Source organism: Puma concolor, chromosome A2 (assembly GCF_028749965.1).
Source record: "Puma concolor isolate L17-30 chromosome A2, mPumCon1.1.hap2, whole genome shotgun sequence".
Taxonomy (NCBI): domain Eukaryota; kingdom Metazoa; phylum Chordata; class Mammalia; order Carnivora; family Felidae; genus Puma; species Puma concolor.
The window spans coordinates 83,261,920-83,283,710 of NC_141668.1; the positions used below are offsets into that span (position 1 = coordinate 83,261,920).

A 21,791-nucleotide genomic window follows, 5' to 3' on the forward strand; every position below is an offset into this window, starting at 1 on the left:
CATTTTATTATTAAATAAATCTCAGTTCCTCTGTAAAATAAACATCTCTCATGTGTAAGACACAGGCACATAATATAGTCAAGCATAATAGGTCCATGCTCTCTGACACGCTGATTAAAAGAGAAGAAGAAAGCAAAGGTAGAATGTTTTCAAATTGTTCATTTTGAAATCATAAAACTATGGAAAGTCATATTTGTTTTCATATTCTAAAATATTATTTAAAAATGGCATTGGTTTAAAATATATTTATATTTAAACAGAAACCAGAATTCTCCAGCTGTCTGTACATTGAGATTTAGTAGAACCAGCACAAGTACTAATGTCTGTGATAACACCCTCTGGTGGTTCCCAATCTAAATACATTGATAAAATAGCCGTGTTCTGTTATGAACTCTTTCTTTGAAATTCACCAAACTTCGTGCTCCCGTGTTTAGAATCTTATCATTAAATATTTCTTTCAATGAAGCCACTTTGGGAAGGATTGGGAAAACAAACATCTAGTTGAGTGATTGTGTTTTTCTATATACAGCACGATAGATTAATTTGCATCTCTGTTTCTAAAGCTACAAAAAAAATTGCATTGCCCAAAGTTTCCTTGACAAAACATGAAGGAAAAAATCCTCCCACATTAAGCGGTGCAGTTCGTAAGAGATTTATGATTTGCATAGAGCACACAGCTGGATAAAAAGTAAAATATCTACTAAATCATTCAGATGGTTGTTATGTAGTTAAGGGAAAGAATTATTAATTTTTTCATTATTATTTCATCAAATGTTGCCTCAGCATAGTTCCAGCATAAGCTTTTAAGAAGGCTACCATGGAGAAAACACAGGCTCGGCCTCCAACATCCTGAAAGTAACAAATACAGCCAAAGATAGAAAGTGGTAATTGCCAATAACAGACCTGTGATCTTGTGCTTTGTGAGTATGGATATAGAAGAGTTCGCTTCTGGTTGGGAAGATGAGGAAAATACATGGAGCAGGTGCAATCTGAGCTGGGCCTTTACTGACAAGTATAATTTAGGTATGAGAAAGTGACGGGCAGAGAAAAGCATAACAAACAAAGAGAAAGGGCCCAGCAACTGCTCAGGAGGAAAAAAAAAAAAAGCCAAACCAAAGGGAGCCAGAGTGTGTGGTCTAAGTGGGCTTCCAGGAAAAGCATACAAAGGAGAACGATGGGAGATACATTTGGAAAGAAGCAGATGATAAAGGACTTTGAGAGGCCAACTAAAGAATGCGACTAAAGTCATGAGATTTCTTGAAATCACAGAAGCTCTAGCCTCTGATATTAAATCGTAAAAGCACTTTATTCATCAAAATGTTTCAGGTAATGCAGGTTTAGCTCAGTGTAACAGAATTGATATATTTTTATTTGGAGACTGTTTTGAGAGAAAGAAATTAGTAAATATACTCACTGTTTTCAAGCATCTGATAAGGAACTATTAAAATACTTGGATTCTTAGTACCCGTTGATCAAAACGTCTGCATTTCTGTATGGTTGACTGCATTTTATGCTCTGTAGATAGAGCCCAGTATAAAGCAGAGATCTCTTCTACATTTTTCATTGAGTTCATTTTTAGAAACTACCAAATGTCAGACTCTCTGTACCCTACACTTACCTACCAGGTTAAGAATAAAAGCACCAGGTGTGTTGTTAAGGTAATGCCAAACATCTCGATTTCATTAAATTATTCACCTAATGTCTAACTGCCCGAAATGTGTTTAGACTCAAACTTACGCATAATTGTGTTTTGCAAATATGTTCGGTAGACTTAGACTTATTCCAATATATGTATATGTTCTCTACATTTGGTTTTCTTTCTTTTTATATTTCTTATAAAATATTATTTGTTTGCATGTAAATCTACAGCACTTGCACAGGCTTTCCAAAGGAGATTTCTATTCACCTAGACAAGATGAAAAACTCTTTCCTTAAATTTATTTCTAGCCTTGTTCCTTTCTTCTTATTTTGTTGTTTCACATTCTGTACACATCTCGAATTTCCCAGAAGAGAAATAGAACTAGAAATTGCATCAGGTAAAATCAAAGCTCACAAAGAAAAGATTGAATATTTTGAAATGTAAATAAGACAGTCTTGCTATAATAGCTATTTTGGTACATTGTGAGATTGCTCTTGGTTGAAAATTGTTTTAATCTAGTAAAAATAAATGGATTTAAAAATTAGTGCATATTAATTAAGGTTTGTTTTGGAAATAGTATATAAAGATTTTCCAGTTGTTGAAATTAAAGTGTTCCATTCAATATCACACTGAAAAAAATATTAATAATAGCCTCGACTGGATTATATAATGCTAGTCAAAAAGTATGGCAGCTTTCCTTTGTCTACAACCAGTTGACTAATCTGACTCATCATGTGGTTGACTATACAGTTTAATTTACTTTACAAAAGTTCATAATTTTATATCATAGTCCTATATCCTTTATATTTTTTGTTACCCTTTTAAAAAGTTCTAAGTTCACACTAAATACACCATCTGGGTTTCTTCTACATAAGTTGAAGAAAATATCAAGCATTATAACTATCATTCTGTTTCCTCAAATCTACTTCTATTGGGTACTATTAATTCATTGGTGACTGGCTATTTAACAATATTCAAGACTTTTTCTAAATAGCTATTCCCAATTTATAGATGCCTGATGCATTATTGACAAGTATTTCTTCCTTATTTCCTTATTCTGAGAAAGTGCTATCACTGGAATATATATTATAACAACTTCTGATGCCTTTAGAGAATCTGTTGTCCCAAAATGGAAGAAGTGGTCGTGATTGGGGAGAACCTTTGTAATATTTGTTTCTGGTTACCTTGATGGTGTATTTCCTGTCCTCAAGAGGTTTCCCTCACAATGTCTATATTTTTAACTTCATTTGGATATATTGGTTTGACTAAAATCCCACCCGATTGAGAGTCACTGTGTTTGTGTACATCTCTTTAATAAAAATGTAGGTATCTGAGAATCATTACATGAGTATCCACAATTCACCCAGTAGTGTGGATCTATCCAACTGCTTAAGAAACTCCTGATTGAATGGGGATGTATTTATGGAAGAAAGAGACTCTAAGTATTTTTCTACCTCAGAATGTGAATCAAGGCAAAGTCATTGTCAGGGACTAGGTATACTCGAAGACACTAGGGAGTAGCAATTGATAGGAAAACCCTGAGGAAGAGGTTGGGGTATGGCAAATAAAATCACAAGATGAGGGAGAGAAAGTAACCGAAGTCCTGCTTCATTTCACTCCTCATGGTCACAATCTTATGAGTCGAGATATGCATTACTGACCCATTATTATCCAATGCACAAGCTGAGACCTTTTAAGTTTACTCCAGAATGAGCTAGGATTCCAAATCCTGTCTGTATGGTCAAAGCTCATGCTCTTACATTCTGACCATGTGGCAGGAGACATAATAATTTTTAAAATTTGCCTAGAAAATCTTCTCTCCGTAAAACAGGAACCACTTGCCTTCTCTTCTGTTTATTTATTTTTTTTTGCATCAAAATTTCCCCCCCAAATCTCCTCTAATCTAGAACTCCACTAACAGTCTTGGTACTAAGCTCCCACTGCATTATACAACACAAAATTAGAATGTTTCTGTGGGAATAAGGATTCCTGTATCCACAAGATCAAACGCAAGGAGTTTTTGAAACAAGTCCCAATCATAAATGAAGAAATGCCGAAAGGAAAACAAAGGTCTTCAAATCTACAACCCCGCTAGAGACAGTTGTGAGAGATACACAGAAACAAGCACAGAATTCTCCAACCTCTTCTTGAAATCATCTGTTTTACTTTGCATCTTTACTTCTCAAGAGAAAGACAGATTATTGGTTAATCTGGAAAATAAGCAATTTTCCCTTACCCTGCTATTTCTATCAACCCAAGTCTTTCTAAACTCCTTTCTCCATGAAATAGTCAAAATTCTTATTTGTCATTATTGCAATACTGTACAAATAAGCCACAAGTAGAAACGATAATAACAGTCATGGTACAGTTACTATGTAACTCATTCAAAACATCTGATGGTTTAAGTCTAGACATCATTGAGGGGCTTTTTTTTTTCTTTATCTCCAATGAAAATATGCAAGTACTTAGTGTTACCACAGCACGTTATTGGTTAAGGGAAAGAAATTGAAAGGCAGGTGAAGAAGTGTGGAGTTCTTGCTAGAGCTGTGTCGTTATCCATGTCAATGAAGAAAACGTAGAGTTGTGCATTTGGAGATCGCTGGGAGTTTCATGGATTGACTGTGGTGTTGACTCTTCCCACACCATGCAGCAAAGCCTACCAATCACCGCCCCGCAGAAAGCTCCGTGTCTACCGGCTCCTCGGGCAGCAGCTTTGGCAGCGGGTACAGCGTGGACAGTGAAGGAAGCAGCGGCACTGCAGGGGAGACTAATCTATTTCCTATTCCAAGGATGTAAGTGGGTTTTATGCTTTCTTGCTTTTTTTTTTTTTTTCCCCACTACAAAGTTAACAGCATCATGAGTAAGCTTTTCTTAACACTTAACGGGAAATAAGTAGATAATTATCCAGTTCTGAGTCACTGTCCCTGAAACACTTCAGCTGTGTGTGCCTACGTAGAAAAGAGACTGTTCAGGAAAGGTTGGATTCATTTAGTTAATTCCAAGGATGAATGCTGGTCACTTCCGGGACTGTTTAATAAGTACAATCTGTACTCAGTAAAAACAAAAACAAAAACAAAACAAAAAAAACCCTGCTAAAATAATAACTAAATTAAGTCCAGCCCTACTAGTGGCTTGAGGCTTTAATCACACAATGACCAAACACAAACGTTAGTGGTATTTGAGATAAACTTAGATTAATTGACTTTGAACCAAAGCAGATTTAAACATATTTTAAAAGCTCATATATCATTTTTGAAATAGGTAAACTATTGGGTTCCTCATATAGACTTTTCAATGATAAATCTTACCACAGTTAAAATGGAAGATTTTGAAGCGTTTTCCTATTTTCTAGAACAAATATCGAGCAATACATAGGTCCCCAGTAAGTAATCTTGGATTAAAGTTCATTTGTAACAGGTGAAGCCTCAAGAAGATGATACCATAAACCGAATGCAAAATGAAAACAGGTTGTGTTCAGAACGCGTTACCCTGGGTTTAGACATGGAGGTGGCAAAGATTAGCAGTATCTAAGACACATATGTAGGTTATATCTGTTTCAATATCAAAATCTCAACCTCAGCCCTTTCCTTCTCCTCCCCGACAACTAGTTTTCTGGGTTCTCAAGAACGTCTTTGGGTCACACATCTCCAGGATCTAGGTCCCGGTGAATCTAGCCTGCCACTTAGTTTTGTAAGGCCTGTGAACTAAAACTTTGCATTTTTAAATGTTTAGAAAAAAGGAGAAGGAGAAGAAGAATAGCACTTTGTGACACATGACAATTATACGAATTGAACTTTCAGCGTCCACAAATAAAGTTTTATTGGAAGCCACACCCATTCGCTTACGTGTTGCCCGGTACTTCTGCGCTGTAGAGGCCGACTTGAGTACAGTTGCAACAGAGACCATTCAAAACATTTGCTCTCTGGTCCTTTACAGACTTTGCAGACCCCTGACTGCACCCTGGTTAAAGGATCTCCTTCGTTTTCTCCACGTTGAGTGTGGCCATTTATGGGAGCAGAAATTCGATTTCTCTTTGTTTTAATGTCAAGGTTTTCATAAGTCTTTCCTTTTAGTCTCCAGAATAGTTCTAATATTTAGATAATGGCTCAACTTACAAAAGCAAAATAATGGGGACATGGGTTCGTACAGTAAGAGGTGGGTTTATTTTGTGATTTGCAAGTTATATTTTTCCAACTTCAATTTTTTTTAATTTATTGGATCACTTGTCCATATCTTTTGCCTTTTTTTTATACTTAGGCTATGGATTCAATAGTTATTTATGTTTAATCAGTTCTTTTTTTATTGGAAATTATTTCGTTTTTTTTTAACTTTTTTTAAACATTTATTCATTTTTGAGAGAGAGAGAGAGACAGAGCATGAGCGGGGGAGGGGCAGAGAGAGAGGGAGACACAGAATCAGAAGCAGGCTCCAGGCTCCGAGCTGTCAGCACAGGGCCTGACGCGGGGCTCGAACTCACAAACTGTGAGATCATGACCTGAGCTGAAGTTGGACGCTCAACCAACTGAGCCACCCAGGTGCCCCTGGAAATTATTTCTAAAAGGAGTCTGATCTCATTAGTTCTCTGCCTCTGATGATCCAGTTGGATGAAAATGTCAGCAAATTCATTACATTTCTCTCTCTAGGCTATGAATGTCATATGAATTTGTAATTTTTTAACCACACATCACTTAATATACTTCCAATTTATCCTTACATTTCAAAATAATTTAACACTGCTGATGAAGTTATAACTCCCAGAGAAAAACCACGTTATTTCTTCAATATCTGAATATCTGAAGTAGAAATAGATTATGTGTTTTTACATATATGCCACATTCCAGTTTTGTTTTTCCCATTTTCCTGTTCTCTTATAAATCAAAGCCTTTAAATACTGCCTAGGACACTATTGTTTTGCCATACGAGCACAAAGAAAAATTCTCTCTTCTAAAGCATTACAGGATATACGTAAGAAGCTGTATTTGGTATTTCTTTTATACACTCTTCTGTGTCTAACACAATTATTGCTTAGGCTAACATAAGAGTTTCATAACTATTTGTGGGTGCCTGGGTGTTCAGTCAGTTAACCTTCTGACTCTTCTTGGCTCAGGTTATGATCTCAGGGTTCATGAGTTCAAGCCTCGCATCAGGCTCCGTGCTGATGGTGTGGAGCCTGCTTAGGACTCTCTCTCTCCTCTCTCTCTCTCTCTCTCTCTTCTCTCTCTCTCTCTCTATCTCAAAATAAATAAATAAACTTAAATAAAAATAAAATTTTAAAAAGAGTTGAATAACTATTTTGTGATTAAAAAATATAAATTATAAATTGTAGTCAGCATGTTCTGAGATGAAGATTATTTCCTGGGAATTCAAAAAAATTGCATCCCTTGCATAACCCACAGTCATTACATTCATTATGTATGAATGTACAGGCATATGTTCATTACGTTCATTCAAATGTGACCCACAGTCACATTTCCTTCATATTTCAGTTAGCTTTGCAATGCCACACAAATTTCTGTATAATCTTAGAAATGCCTCTAATACTTAAGCCTATGGACCTAATGTTAAAATCAGTTTTCATTAGAAACAAAGACTGCAGTTGAATATCACCATTAAAATTCAAAAGCTAGTACTCGAGGTCAAATAAAAAATTACCAAAACTTTATTTTTATTACTGTTACTAAATACTTTCATTATTTTGTTAAACCTAGGCATATATAGGGCAGTAATTTCTTCAGTACTCTCATCTGTCAGATAAAACGGTTTTCCCTTTCGTTTGAGCTTGACTCAGCAACAAATTTTTTTGGGTTCCCTCCGCTAGTCATAGTAACTGCTCACGGTAAGATTGCTACTGACTTGTGAAGCTTTTCTCTCTGACTGGACTAGAGCAGAGTCAATTATTTTTTTTTCAGTTATTGTCTATTTTTATTGAGTCCCAATGAAGCAATTACACAAATTAAAGTTTTGTGCATTGCCTAATCAAAACTTTTTTGTATATATTCAGATGCAGACTATATCTTATCTATCTATCTATCTTTATACAGGTATATATATGATTTCTAACATTTTTGCAGGTATTTGGTCCTTCACACTTGATAAAAATTTGTGTTTAAACCTCTGACCTAGAATTGTCATAATGGAAGAATGTGATGGCTTTCAACATAAAATGATTTCTGATTTTATGTCTATTCCTCTTTCGTGATGGACAGAACCTTTTCTGTAAAATGGTTAGAGGATCTTTAGAGCAGCTTTCAAGTAAGATGTAATTGGATTCTTAAGAAATGAATACAATTACATTTTCAGCATGTTCAACAAACCAAATATTTTTTTGTGTGAAAGTAAGAAATAGTTGTTACTAAATACTACTTTTAGAATTATTGCCTAGCAAGTATAGTATCAAGGCGTTCTTTTGTTCAAATACCCATTTTAACACTTAAGGGATTTTATTTCCTCTTTTTGGAACATATTACGTAAGTACATATAAAGACAATTCCAGAATCTTTTCTACGCCATGTAGCTTTTTCTGTGACTGAAGGAATACAAAGTAGCCTATAGCGTTTTGGCTGTTACATTATCAATATTCTGAACACAGAGTGCTCAAAATATCATGAATTCTTCATTGATTTGGCCTTCCAGAAAGTTCGAAGCTGAAACTCCAAGAGTAGTAGACTCCGGCTGAATTCTAAAGCCGTTATGTGATGCTTATTAATATTTTCTATTTATTGAATGTTACGATGTTTCGGGCACTGTGTTAAGGACTTTATGTGCATTTCCCATGTGATTTTCTCATACCCAGGAGCGATCTAGTGTTACTATGTTTATATTCCAAAAGGAGAAATAGATTCACTAGATTAAGTAGATTCACCTTAGATGACACTAGCATGAAATAGTGAAGCCAGAAGCAGAGACCAGGAGGTCTGACTTCAAAAGCCCATATGCTACACACAGCTGAAAACATAGGCAGGATCTGAAAGTCACTAAGTGAAATAAAAAATCTGAAAGTCACTAAGTGAAATAAAAATCCGTGTTATTACAATATTATTTGTGTACGTTAATTCAGAATTTCCCTCTTCGCCAAAGGGCCTGTATAGGTTATCATAACTAAGTGTAAAGATATGAAAACCCTGTTCACTTCTTAAGTTAGAAGTGGGGAAAAAACACAAGCCCCCAATTGTAAAACAAAATTTGAAAATTTCATGACAGTCTGATCTTTGATAAATGAGTCAATACATGAGACACTGAATTTCGAGGTATGATGTTCAGACTAAGTAGGAATAATAAACAAGCCCCTATTTTAAAATTAACACGATGCGGAGCAATTTGCTGTCTTTATGTTTGCCATTCGAGTAATTTATCTTGGGTCTGAATATATAATGTCATTGTATTTTTGTGAACTCGGTCTTCTCATTTGCACTTAGGAGATCATGACTTTTTACTTTCTTTTTAAACAGAGGGAAGATGGGGCAGAATGGGCAAGAGCCTGTAAAACAGCCAGGGGTAGGAGTGGGACTAACAGACGCCGAAGGTAAGTTCAAATTTTCAATATTGGATGCTGGTAGAATCTACATGTTACACCGCAAGCATTTGAGTTTGGTTTTCTCTGAATAGAAATGTAAATTTCTAAGTAGTGATGGTGAAAGCAGTAGGTAGGTACAGCCTCGTTTTCTCTGTTCTCTATTAAAGTAGAATTATTCTGTGATTTCACTTAACCATTTCCCAACTTCTTTGTTTATATTTAACCTTTAAGTAATTTTGGGTCCTGAATGTTTTAAAGAGAAAAAAGAGTGAGGATGACTGGAGAGAGACTCCAATGACCTTCTCAGGAAAAACAAATCACTTGTTGAATTTGAAAAAAAAAAAAAATGTTAAAATACCATGCAAATAGAAAATAAAACATGAGACTTCACTTAAATGGAAATTCTTTTTTTTTTAAATTTTTTTAATGTTTATTTATTTTTGAGAGAGACAGAGAGAGCATGAGAGCCAGAGAGGCAAGGAGAGAAGGAGACACAGAACCCGAAGCAGGCTCCAGAGCCTGATGCGGGGCTTGAACTCACGGACCGTGAGATCATGACCTGAGCCGAAGTCGGATGCTTAACCGACTGAGCCACCCAGGCGCCCCTAAAATGGAAATTCTTAAGAAGAAACTAAGGGTATAAAAATCATTTTAGAGAAAAAAATAATGATTGAACTTACTTCTAATGTGAAAACCTCATTTGAAATTAAATTTGGTTTTATTAAATAATAAATGTACAACAAAATGCAAAAAAAAAAAAATCCTGAACTTCTGCAAACACGTATTCACTTTTTGTAAGGTGAACAAAGACTAGCTTATCTTTCATAATATTGTGATAAGATCTGACCTCACTGTTCTCCTTCTTCAACTGAACCTCCTGTCACTAATTTTAACTATCTTAATTACTTTATACTATTCCAAGTACTTTCCATGTGTCATCTCATTTAATTCTTAAAATTACCTGTGAAGACAAATAATACTATACACAGGTTTTACACGAAAAGAAGGTGAGGTGCAAATAGCACACAAGAGAAGAGCAAGGGACTGGGACCTGGGAAAATGATGCCGAATCGCCTGCTATGAAAAAGAATGATTAATGGCACGGTGTCACAATGACAGTAGATGAAGAGATAGGAAACCCATATTTGGATTTCAAATAGGGTCCTGTTACCTAACCGGTGACCTGATCTGTCTTCGGAAACCTCATCGGGCAAACGCTGCGTGCGAATGATGCCTGAGGTTCCTCGTGAATGAGTGGATATCACATTTTTCTGGTTCTACTAAAAGTTTTTCTTTAGATTCATTCACAGACTGCTTTTCTTTTACTGGCTGCCATTTTCCCCAGGGTCCCACCCCAATCTACCCATCATTTTGCACATCCTCTCTCTGCATAAACTCATCACCTCTCATCTATATGTTGATTAGACCCACATTTACCCTCTGGACTCCCTGCAATTCAGACTCCAATAGTTCATGTGTGCCAGGCACTTGTGTCCAACCAAGAAAAGGGAAACCACGCTGAGTATTTAAAATAGAGGAGATTGATGCCTGACAGTTATTACATACCCCCGGTCTTCCTGAGAAACCAAGCAGTTAGCAGTGAGGTAGCCGACCTAGGGAGGTAGCTGAAGGAAGCTACTGTCCCTGCAAGCTGGAGGCTAGTGAGAGTGGAAACCCAGGCAAGCCTGAATTGCAGGCAGCAGGAGACAAGGAAGAGAAATGGCAAATGCCAGAAATATATACTGAGATACACAAGGATGGGGAGAAATATCCTAGATGCTTTCTTCCTCCCATTCTCCAACCTCTGTCAGTGCCTGATCAAATACAGATGGAGGCCAACTGGTCAGGGGAGCCTGGGAACCATCCTAGGGCACAGCTGCCCTGACAGGAGAGCAGAGAATGCACCTGAGAATACACCTTACAGCCCAGAGGTGCAGGGCCCGGGCAGTATTTTGCCTGGAGACGCCGTAGACAAATCAACTTACGTACACCCTGAACTGAATTCACCCTCTTCCAGATCTTGCCTCCTTCTCCTCCTATGCTCTTCTACTACTAACAAAGTCTGCCCTGGTTTACACCATAATGTGCATCTTTTGCTGTCATTGATCTTTGATCTGTAATTGTCTATTCTTATGCCCGTCTCCTCCATAAAGTTGAATGACATTTAGACCTAAGCTATGATTTAGCCATCCTGGTGTCCCAGCACTTAGCAGAAAGCCTTTGCCTATAATGTTGCTTTCTCAATGTTTGTTGAGTAAATGAATAAACAATATAATCATATGTGAAAGTAATGCCCACTGATTTTCATATGACTCTACTATTCAAGTAAATAGAGAAGCAATTCATGCGTACTTTTTTCAAAGTTTAATTACTTACTTTCACTTTTCTTTTAATTTTAAAGTTCAAAACTAAAATTGTCTTCATATAAATGTTCATAACTGTCAATGAATAAAAATGTGTTCGTCCTAATACTGCTTTCCTCTTCCTATCAGTCACACAAGAGGGAATCAGTCATAAGCTACTTTGTATTTTACTTAAACTTATGAGTCAATATGTTTATATTTTAGTGAACTGACTAATCAGTAGTTAATCTCAGATTATGGAGCAGAGGGCAGGAGGTTGAGGAAGGGGATAAGATAGAATACAAATGTAATGTGAGTCATTTACAGTCATGTACCCTTTTGGTAACAATATTTTGGACAAGTTATTTTTTACCGACTTACTTTCCAAAATGTTGCCAATAAGTAAATTTATAATTGACATATCTATATGAAGTTTGGCATGAATAGTTCTGTAAGAGACAGGTGATATTGCTAACAATACGGAGAAGAAAACTACAGTAAGTATTTAACCTGTACAAACAGTTTTCAGTTGAAAAGAATACACAGATAGGGACTAGGGAGAAAATTATTAAGTTACCCAAGAATTTAATCATTCTAAGCAGTTAAGAGGAAAATACCAATTTAACGTACAAGATTTTGTTTTGTCCCCATAGAGATGTAAGGTCAACTCCATGTTGTCATCCAGGTAAATTTATGGTACATATTTTGTTTTGAGTGATCAGAAGATTGCTTTCACTTCCTTTTGTTGTCAGTCAACAAAAACAGCCAATTTGTAGGATAACAAACCAGCAAACAAAGCAGACTTAGTTCAGTTTGTTTTTAGACATAATAATTTCTTGACTGGATTTTTCCTCCTTTTAATTCTAATCCAGGACACCAGAAAAAGTGTCTCTTTGCAGATTAGCAAGATTATCTTGAGACTGTAGATCTTGCAGTGTTCCAGCTCACCCAGAGGGTTTCAGATTACTCATGCAAGCACTTTGTTTTATGCACACCTTGGTCCACTCTAAGGGAAACTGATCTACAAAGATATGCATACTTTAAATGAAAAGTGTATCAGAGATTTTTTTAATGTTTATTTATTTTTGAGAGACAGAGAATGAGCGAGGGAGGGGCACAGAGAGTGGGAGACACAGAATCCAAAGCAGGCTCCAGGCTCTGAGCCTGATGCAGGGCTCGAACTCACAAACCGTGAGATCATGACCTGAGCCGAAGTCAGACGCTTAACTGACTGAGCCACCCAGGCGCCCCAAAGTATATCAGAAATTTTAAGTAATCACCCTTGAACAGTTTGTTTTTGTAACATTTTTCTTCTTATTTTGGAATTACAGTGTACACAATACAAAAAGTAATGTTTAATGGGGTTGAAACTTTATGTTGAGCACATTATATGAAATATTTTCTAATGCTAGTCATGTCCTTGTTCTATGTATTGAGTAGATCTATTTATTCTGGGTTCTGATTTTTTTTAAATCTATTTTTCCACTTAGTCATTTTCTCCAGTAATGTTGCATCTTCCCTATAGCAGTGACTCATAAATTTTAATCTCATGCTGAATAATCTCATGCTCAGTGGGTCAGAATGGGAGATCAAGCAAAGGTTCTGGGGTTCCAACCTAAGTTGTAGTAGAAAATAGTAACCCTCTTGTGGACTGTCTCTGCTAAGGAATGGTTGAACTTTCACAATTTAAAAAAGTGCACAATGTAAAGTACAAACAAACACTGTGTTTGGCACATGACTACCATCCCTTAAATTGTAGCTATTATTAAAAGTGAATATAAAAGAGAGCCATTTGGATTCCATGCAAGAGTGGGATTCGTCAAGAATGACAAAATGTCAAGCACTTTTTGGAAGAGCTATAGAAGACCACTCCTCTTAAAGATTTCGTTCAAATCAATTAGACTTCCTATTTGTAGTGACAAGTGTTTTCCCAATTTACGTCAAAACTCTCCCATACCCCTAATAGATGATCTAGCCCTTTCCTACATCGTTTTCATTAAGTGTTACGTAAGTAATAGTGTTACTGTTTGTTAGTGGGTATCCATATACATCACATACAGTGACCGGCTTGACGCATTTATTGTCCTAAACCAGGTGTTGGCAAGCTTTTGCAGCAGGCATTAGAATCACACTTTGTATGAGGTTTAATTTGCCTGGCTGTGTGTATTTAAAAAACAATCCCCATACATCATATATTTTCTTAAGTATCTTTAGAGGCTTTAATTTAATCACTCAATTTCCATTTTCAATGGGACAGAACAAATAAACCTCTACCATTATAGAAATACGCTAAACTCTAGTCACAAATATTTCAAATAATTGACTCTGTGAAAGCACATCACCAATAATGTTAACCCAAGGAAGCAGGTGCCAGGGGAGTAGGCAAGAGAACAAGATTCAACTCAATGTCTTATGGGAAGTGGGTTTTTGTTGTTGTTGTTAAAAAAGCATAACAATTTATGAAAAAATAACGAAAGTCTGTAATGACCACAACAATCTCACTTTAACTCGCATCTCAGGTTTATTTTATACAGATCTATAGTTTACACATAGCTTTACCAGTGATTCATATGAGTCCCTTTTAGACAAATGAACATGTTTTGCAAAGTCCGTGAGAAAGTGTAGAACAGAAATCATTTCCTGAATTAAACCAATAAAAATCTAGGCCTCAGCGGCACCTGGGTGGCTCAGTTGGTTAAACATCTGACTCTTGATCTCAGCTCATGTCTTGGTCTCCGGGCGGTGAGTTCGAGCTCCTCATTGGGCCCCACGCTGGGCCTACTTAAAAAGGAAAAAAAATCGAAGCCTCAGTATTGGAGTCCTGAATCTCATTATCCTGTTTTGACAAATGTTTTTTTTTTAAGATTTTTAAGAGTATTTTTCTCTTTTTAAATAGGAAAAAGAAATGGAGTAGATGATGGGTAACTAACTATCTCCTTTAGGGTTTGTAGATTAGAATATCTAAGTGTTCAATGTAAAATACTCATTTCATTTTCTCTCTTTCCCTGACCAACTGGGGTATTTAAGAGTCAGCCTGCAAAGAGAAAAATATAAAACCACCCTGAAGGCCCTCAATTAGAGCGTAATAACAGATGTTAGAAGGGAATCCAATATGTCACCTAGCAAATACTTAATTGAACACTAGTTGTGACCAGCCCTGGAATAAGGACTGGGCTGCAGCATGGAATGTGACATAACCCTTCCTTTTCTGGAGCCCCTAATAGGGTTCCCACAATTCAAATAATAGGTATTAACTTGTTCCTGAAGAAAAATTCATCTCACCTCTTAGACATTTCCCATTTCTTCAGGCTCTATTTTTAATTAAACTAAGAACATTTCAAATTAAATATGAAATTTTTTTTTGTCTTCTGTATATCACTTCTCCTTTTTTTTATTTTGGAATTTTCAGATTCTGTTCATTTTAGTGATGTCAAGAATGCTCTATCAAGGAGTTAATTGGTTAATTAATCCTATTATTGAAGTATAGTTGACCTTCAGTGTTGTATTAGTTTCAAACGTACCACATTATGATTTGACAATTCTATCCATTACTCAGTGCTTACCATGATAAATGTAGTCACCACCTGTCACCGAATAATGTTACTACAATATTGACTATATTTCCTATGCTGTATTTTCCATCACAGTGACTTATTTATTTTATAACTAGAAGCTTATATCTCTTTTTTTTATTTTTTTTAATGTTTGTTTACTTTTGAGAAAGAGAGAGAGAGCACAAACGGGAAGGACAGAAAGAGAGAGAGAGAGGGAGACCCAGAGTCTGAAGCAGGCTCCAGGCTCCAAGCTGTCACCACAGAGCCCGACGTGGGGCTCAAACTCATGAACCGTGAGATCATGACTAGATCTAAAGTCAGATGCTTAACTGACTGAGCCACCCAGGCACCCAGAAGTTTATATCTCTTACTCAAGGAGTTCATTTTACATAAAAAGTGTTCCTTTTTTAAGTTCTGTTTTATTGAAGATGACAATGGACAAAATTTATTGACAATATGTTTATTGTTATAGCTGTTTTGTCAAAATCATTTTGAAAATGTGATGTTATTTGGTTTTTATCTCAATTTTGAAGGTCAGGATGTTATCAAGGGAAATGTGATGAGTGGATTATTTTGCATCATTTGATTATTTGCCCTACAAAAATTGTGCTTAAAAATTGACCAATGTAGGCACATTATATTATAAAATTGGTTTCAGTGGATCGAACATGTTTGCTTGTTTGTGAGATTCTTGCCCTAATTTTACTAATGCGTACACTTTGTTTTTTTTTATATGCCTAGAATTGATCAGTGTCATATGTGAGTATATCTGTTTTGTGCAAGGCATTGTGTTAAAATTTGGATGCTACAGAGATCAATTCAATAGGTACGCTGATCTGAGGGGCCTTATGATCTAGGATGGTCCCATCTCATAATCAGGCAGTAAGCAAGCGTACTCAGACAATGGGTAGAGCCAAAGCATTCATGGTAGCTGGAGACTTTGCCATAGCTGCTGTTAAATTTTTATTACCTTTAGTAATTGTAATGCAGAGAAGAATTGTGATAAAAATTCATAAATTTGAGAGTAAAATTATGTGCTTTGGGCTTTGGAAAGCATTGCTAAATCTCTGGGAGTCGGTGGGGTGGTGGGGGCATGATTCTGTGCAAGAGGGTAGCGGTGGTGACTGCTTTGTAAGATGGACGAGGTCTAAATAGTTGGCAGTGGGAGAGGCAAATTCCAGGCTGAGGGAACAAGATGAGGAAAGACACCAATGGAAGAAAAGACCTGGGGTATGTGGGAGAAAAGCAGTTCGGTGAAGCTGGAGCAAAAGGTACAAAGGGAGAGCACAAAAACTGGAAATGTGTACAAAGTCAGGTTGGATATGGAAGTTCATGCTCTGTGAACAGTGGGAAGTATTTGATGTTACTGAGGAACTTAGACACAACACTTACAATATTGAATCTTCCTGTGAAAGAACAAGGTAGACCTCTGTTTACATTCAAATCATCTTTTAGGACTTTTTTGGGCTTAAAGTACGGTTGGCCCTTGAACAGAGCAGGGGTTAGGAGCGAGGACACCTTGCACTGTTGAAAATCTGTGTATGACTTTTACTCCCCCAAAACGTAACAACTAATAGCCTACTACTGACCAGAAGACTTACTGATAACATAAACAGTCAATGAACATGTATCTTGTATGCTATATGTAGCATATATTATATTCTTAAAGTAAGCTAGAGCAAAGAAAATAAAAATCATGAGGAAAATATTTACAGTGCTGTACTGTATTTTTAGAAGAAACCTACACGTAAGCAGATGTAAATCCACAGGTAACTTCAAACCCATGTTGATCAAGGGTCAACTGTATACGTGTGAAATCCAGGTAGAAACAATATATATTATGTAGTTGGACTGTGAATACAGTCTCAATGCAGGTCTCAGTTTGGATCTAGTTTCAGAATCGTAACGTAGTAACATGAACTAGCAACAGGGAGGTACGTTATCTCTCTTAAGCTCCATCCACCAGGAAAAGAAAAATCTCGGTAACAACATATACTATGCTTCCCCCCGCTCCCCCTGCAAGTGATACACAGGGAAATTGAAAGCCAGAGGATTTTAGTGACTTTAGAGGCAAAGTGAAGACACAAACAAAGTCAAGAGACTTTAGAGTCAGTTATGTCTGACACTAAAGGCCATGGTCCTAACCAAAACACAATGCTGCCTCATCAGGGTTTAGGCATGGCAGGTGAAGATATTGAACTTACTGGGAAAAATGAGGGTGGTTGTTCAATCCATGGGTATGAGTAACATAATACGTGAACAAAGGATTGAGTCCAGGGCTTTCAAAGTGGGAATTTAAATCCCTGACTCTTGCTGCTGAGTTTAAATACAGACATATGTGGAGTCAAATTTATAAATAATTTTTTAATAAACCAAATTTGTTCCTTAATTTATTTGCTTAGGTATTCTTTACCTATTAGAGGATATTAGGTACATAATGATTTCTTTTTTTTTTTTAATTTTTTTTTCAACGTTTATTTATTTTTGGGACAGAGAGAGACAGAGCATGAACGGGGGAGGGGCAGAGAGAGAGGGAGACACAGAATCAGAAACAGGCTCCAGGCTCTGAGCCATCAGCCCAGAGCCTGACGCGGGGCTCGAACTCACGGACCGCGAGATCGTGACCTGGCTGAAGTCGGACGCTTAACCGACTGCGCCACCCAGGCGCCCCCATAATGATTTCTATTTTGATCTAGCTCTTTTGTGATGTGAAATGTAATATTTAATTATTTAAATCGATTTATTTTATTCTCTGTGATGATATAAATCAATTTTCCTGGAAACATTCCTGGAAAACTTTCTTTTCCAACTTCATATGAAATACATCAATCATATTCAAAATTTTCAAGTATGCTTATGTCTGGTAATGGGCTTTCTGGAATATTTTATTGACATATCTATCTTCTATTTGTCCCTACCACACTTATTCAATTATCCTAATTTTATTTTCAGTTTTTGAATTGGACTGTTTTTGAATTGAAGTTTTATTGAAGCTCTAATGTTGAGGTAATTGATGTCGGTACATAATATTTTCTTATTCATCAACATGGTATATTTTTATATGCCAGTTTGTAATGCTAATTTTTATATGCATGAAATCAGACAACTTACTTAAAGGCTCTAAGTCTCTGGCTCCTAATCTACAAAAGTAAGAACAGCAACAGTACTTCCCTTGTCAGTGTGTTGCAGGGATTGATGGAAATAGAGTGTGATGTGCTATGCACTGTGGCTGCCTCATAGTCCAAAAATGCTCATTATCATTGTCCTGATTGTCATCTGCATCGTGTAAGTTATTACTTCCTGCCTCATTTTCCCCAAGCTTTTTTAACTCGTGTTCTCTAAAATGATTTCTTTTTCAGCCTTTGGCATTCCAGTGGAAAAGGTGCTGTTGTTTTTTTTTTTTTTTTTAATTTTTTTTATGTTTTATTCTTGAGAGAGGGAGAGACAGAGAGAGACACAGAGAGAGAGAGAAAGAGAGAGAGAGAGAGAGAGCAGGGGAGGGGCAGAGAAAGGGAGACAGAATCAGAGCTGACAGCACAGAGCCTTATGCCGGGCTTGAATTCATGAACCGCAAGATCATGACCTGATGATCTCAAGTTGGACCCTTAACCTACTGAGCCACCCAGGCGCCCCGAAGGTGTTTTTAGGGTCCTACATTTTCCAATTTGTTTCCAAATACAGGTATTAGGGTATTTCAAGCTGTTCTTCTCCCCCCCCCACCCCCCACCAAATAATGCTGATGTAATCTCTTGTATAGTAATGTGTCCCCCCTCTTGAGAACGGCTTCCCTAGACCTGATCATATTTTCCCAACCTGCCCAAGTATAAAATCAGTGCAACTGATTTCTGGACCTGTGGTATTCACTAGGAACTTAAAATTGATGCTGTCTATTAAAAAGTCTATTCTTGAAATATAAAAATCATTCTGGGTCTTTACGCTGAGCCAGATTCATCTCTGGAGGTTATTGACGGACCACTAAATGTTAAATAAGTTTCTGGAAGAAACCATGGATATTTCTTAGCCTTAGTACAGTTCAAAGAACTGGCAGTTACCAAACTTAAAGCCCAGAATATTTTAGGCTCTCAGAAATTAATATTTCTAATGACAATTTTTAATATTTTTTAAAATGTCTTTTTTTTTTTTTTTTTTTTTTTTTTGCCTAGAAGTCCCTGAAATGCTTGCATTGGGAGTCAGTGCTCTGATTTATTTATCAGAGAGCAGGTTTTAAATCAAGATAAGGACATTAAATATAGCAAAAGATACTGAATGAATATAAGCCAAGAGTATTCTCTCAGCATAGGTGTAGAAAATTTGTAAAATAGATGTATATATGTTATAGACATACAGTGTTTACCTTGTTCTAAATGCCTTTTCATTATCTGGTTCATTTGTAACAAAACAGTAGAGGACACAGATATGAAATAATGATTCCAAGTTTATAGTTATGGAAACAAAGATTCACAGCAATGAAACTATTCACTGAGAGTCACTTAGCAACTAATGAAATAGTCTGGATCAAAACCTACAGATACATCATCTAATATCACCTGACTCTGGCCCGTTGTACTTTCTAACATTTTTATCTTTATATTGATAGTTATAGTGCTGCTTCATGAAAAATTATTTTGAATTTATGAGTCTATAATAATTGGAAAGGAAAACTTTCACCTATGTTGATGCTTATGGCCAATTAACTAGTATCAATATCAATTACATTATAGACACTATGTAGCTTACCAATAAGTTTTAAATCTTGTTTTATCAGATACTTAAAATTTCCACAAAATTGCTGTGCTCAAAATAGAATTGTATTAACAAAATAGATGTGTACACAAATGAAATAACATAATATATATATGGTAATATGATTATAAATTTTAAATGAAGTGGACATTTTTATTTAGTAGAATATAATTGTGTCATAATTTTCTTCTGTAAGAAAAGAAAACTAATCTACTAGATTATGACATATACCCAATATTTTTAAATTGGATTAATAAAATAAAGTTAAAATAATATAAATATTTAAGAAATTTAGGAGAGTATTTGTATAACCTTGGTGGCATTTGCAGAGTAGCTCTCTAGCCATTAAATGAAACCCACAAACCATGAAATAAATAATAGATTTTTTGTCTGCAAAAAAATAATAAAACTTATATGTTATAAGAACCAAAAGCAAAGGCAACAAGCAAGTGATGAATGGGCTAAAAAAGTTAATATATGATCATTATCCTAAATAAATATCTCCTTAAAGGTCTCCCATGTTTTGCTCAAATAAAGAGGAAAAAAAACATGTTTAGAAATTATGACATGGCATTTCAGTGAAACTGACATTTCACCGTAGAGAATTTATCAATTAACTTATAATTGTTAAAATAAAAAAAAATTAAATGATAAAGCCACCAGGTTCAAGTTCTAACTAATAGTAATTCCACAGGAAATAGTAAGAATGGAGAGGAATATTAATCAAAAAATAGCACGTTTCTGTCCCAAATCAAAGAAAATAAATTTCCATGTTGCAAAGACAAAAATGAAGAGACCTACACCTGGCATAACATCATCATAGTTCAGAAAACCAAGGAGGATTTCAAATATTTCTGGAGACAGTTATTTAATTAAAAACATTATATACAAAAGAGGAAGGATAGGGATCCATAAAATTTCTCACCAGCAAAATAGACATTTACGAGTATAGAGAAAAATAGGTAATGCCCTTGAAATTCCAAGTGGCAGGGGTTGTGACTAAAATTCCATCCACAAAGTATCCGTCAAGTCTAAGGGTTGAGTTAAATCATTTTGGGGAAGGCTGAGTCTCAAAAATTTTGCTACTTATGCTGCCTATCTGGACGTTACTTGAGGATATGTTTCACCAAAACAGAGACTAAATCACACTTGGTCACACGCTGACACACACACAACTTGGGCACCAAGAGAGAGGAAAAGTAGAGGAAAGAAAGGTGGGAACTTCAGTGAGGAAATGAGAAGAATCTAAAGACGGTAGCCAGGTGGCAGGTGCAGGGAGCACCTGGGAAAATCTGATCAGACCCTGAAGAATTCTAGCTGCAAGTGGGTGATGAGTGGGGTGTGAGTGCAGGAGGGGAAAAGAGAAATTGCCGGAAGTCATGATGTGTCTGGCCAAGTGAAACATGGTTTTGAGAGGGATTTTAGTACTCTTGGATATTTTACAAACAGTTAAGGGTGTAGTACACAGAAAGCTAAGCAAATTGTGAAACAAAAATAATCATTTGAGGGAAAACAAAAAGAGGTAAAGAACCCCATGAATACCCAAATGGTCTCAGATATGAACAATGTTAGTCAACTTAATATAAAAGCCAAATATTAGTATAACCAAGATTGTAACCTAAGTATGTTGCAAGGATGAGGAAGGCTAAATCTTCATCTACCAAAACAAAAAATCAATAGGTTATAAAGGCAATACCAAATTATTTTAAGAAATATATATACAAGGAACCAAAGAAACAGAAAATAGGCAACAATAGGTTTTTCTTGGTGATTTTTTTCAAGGGTTAGGGAAAATGAAGAATTGGGACGTGCGAAAATTGATTTTGGAGAAAGAAGGCATAAAATGTACAATGATTCAACGTTTCCACATATGAGAGAATAAAAAAATAGAGCTAGTGATCAAATAGTATTAACAAGTACAAGAAATAAGTGCCATTATTTGCCACAAATAGCTTCCTCCTATTACCCTAAGTGATTATGAATATTCATTTCTTAAAACT

General features: G+C 36.0%; 1 protein-coding gene across 5 annotated transcripts in view; it reads left to right on the forward strand.

The window, feature by feature from the left end:
• PCLO (piccolo presynaptic cytomatrix protein) overlaps positions 1-21,791 on the forward strand; it is a 426,447-nt gene that overhangs the window by 369,238 nt on the left and 35,418 nt on the right. For all 5 annotated transcript variants that reach the window (XM_086696804.1, XM_086696805.1, XM_086696807.1 and 2 more), the window contains 2 exons: positions 4,290-4,431; positions 9,088-9,161. In XM_086696804.1, coding sequence (XP_086552930.1) covers positions 4,290-4,431; positions 9,088-9,161 — 216 coding nt within the window. The remainder of the gene's footprint in view (positions 1-4,289; positions 4,432-9,087; positions 9,162-21,791) is intronic.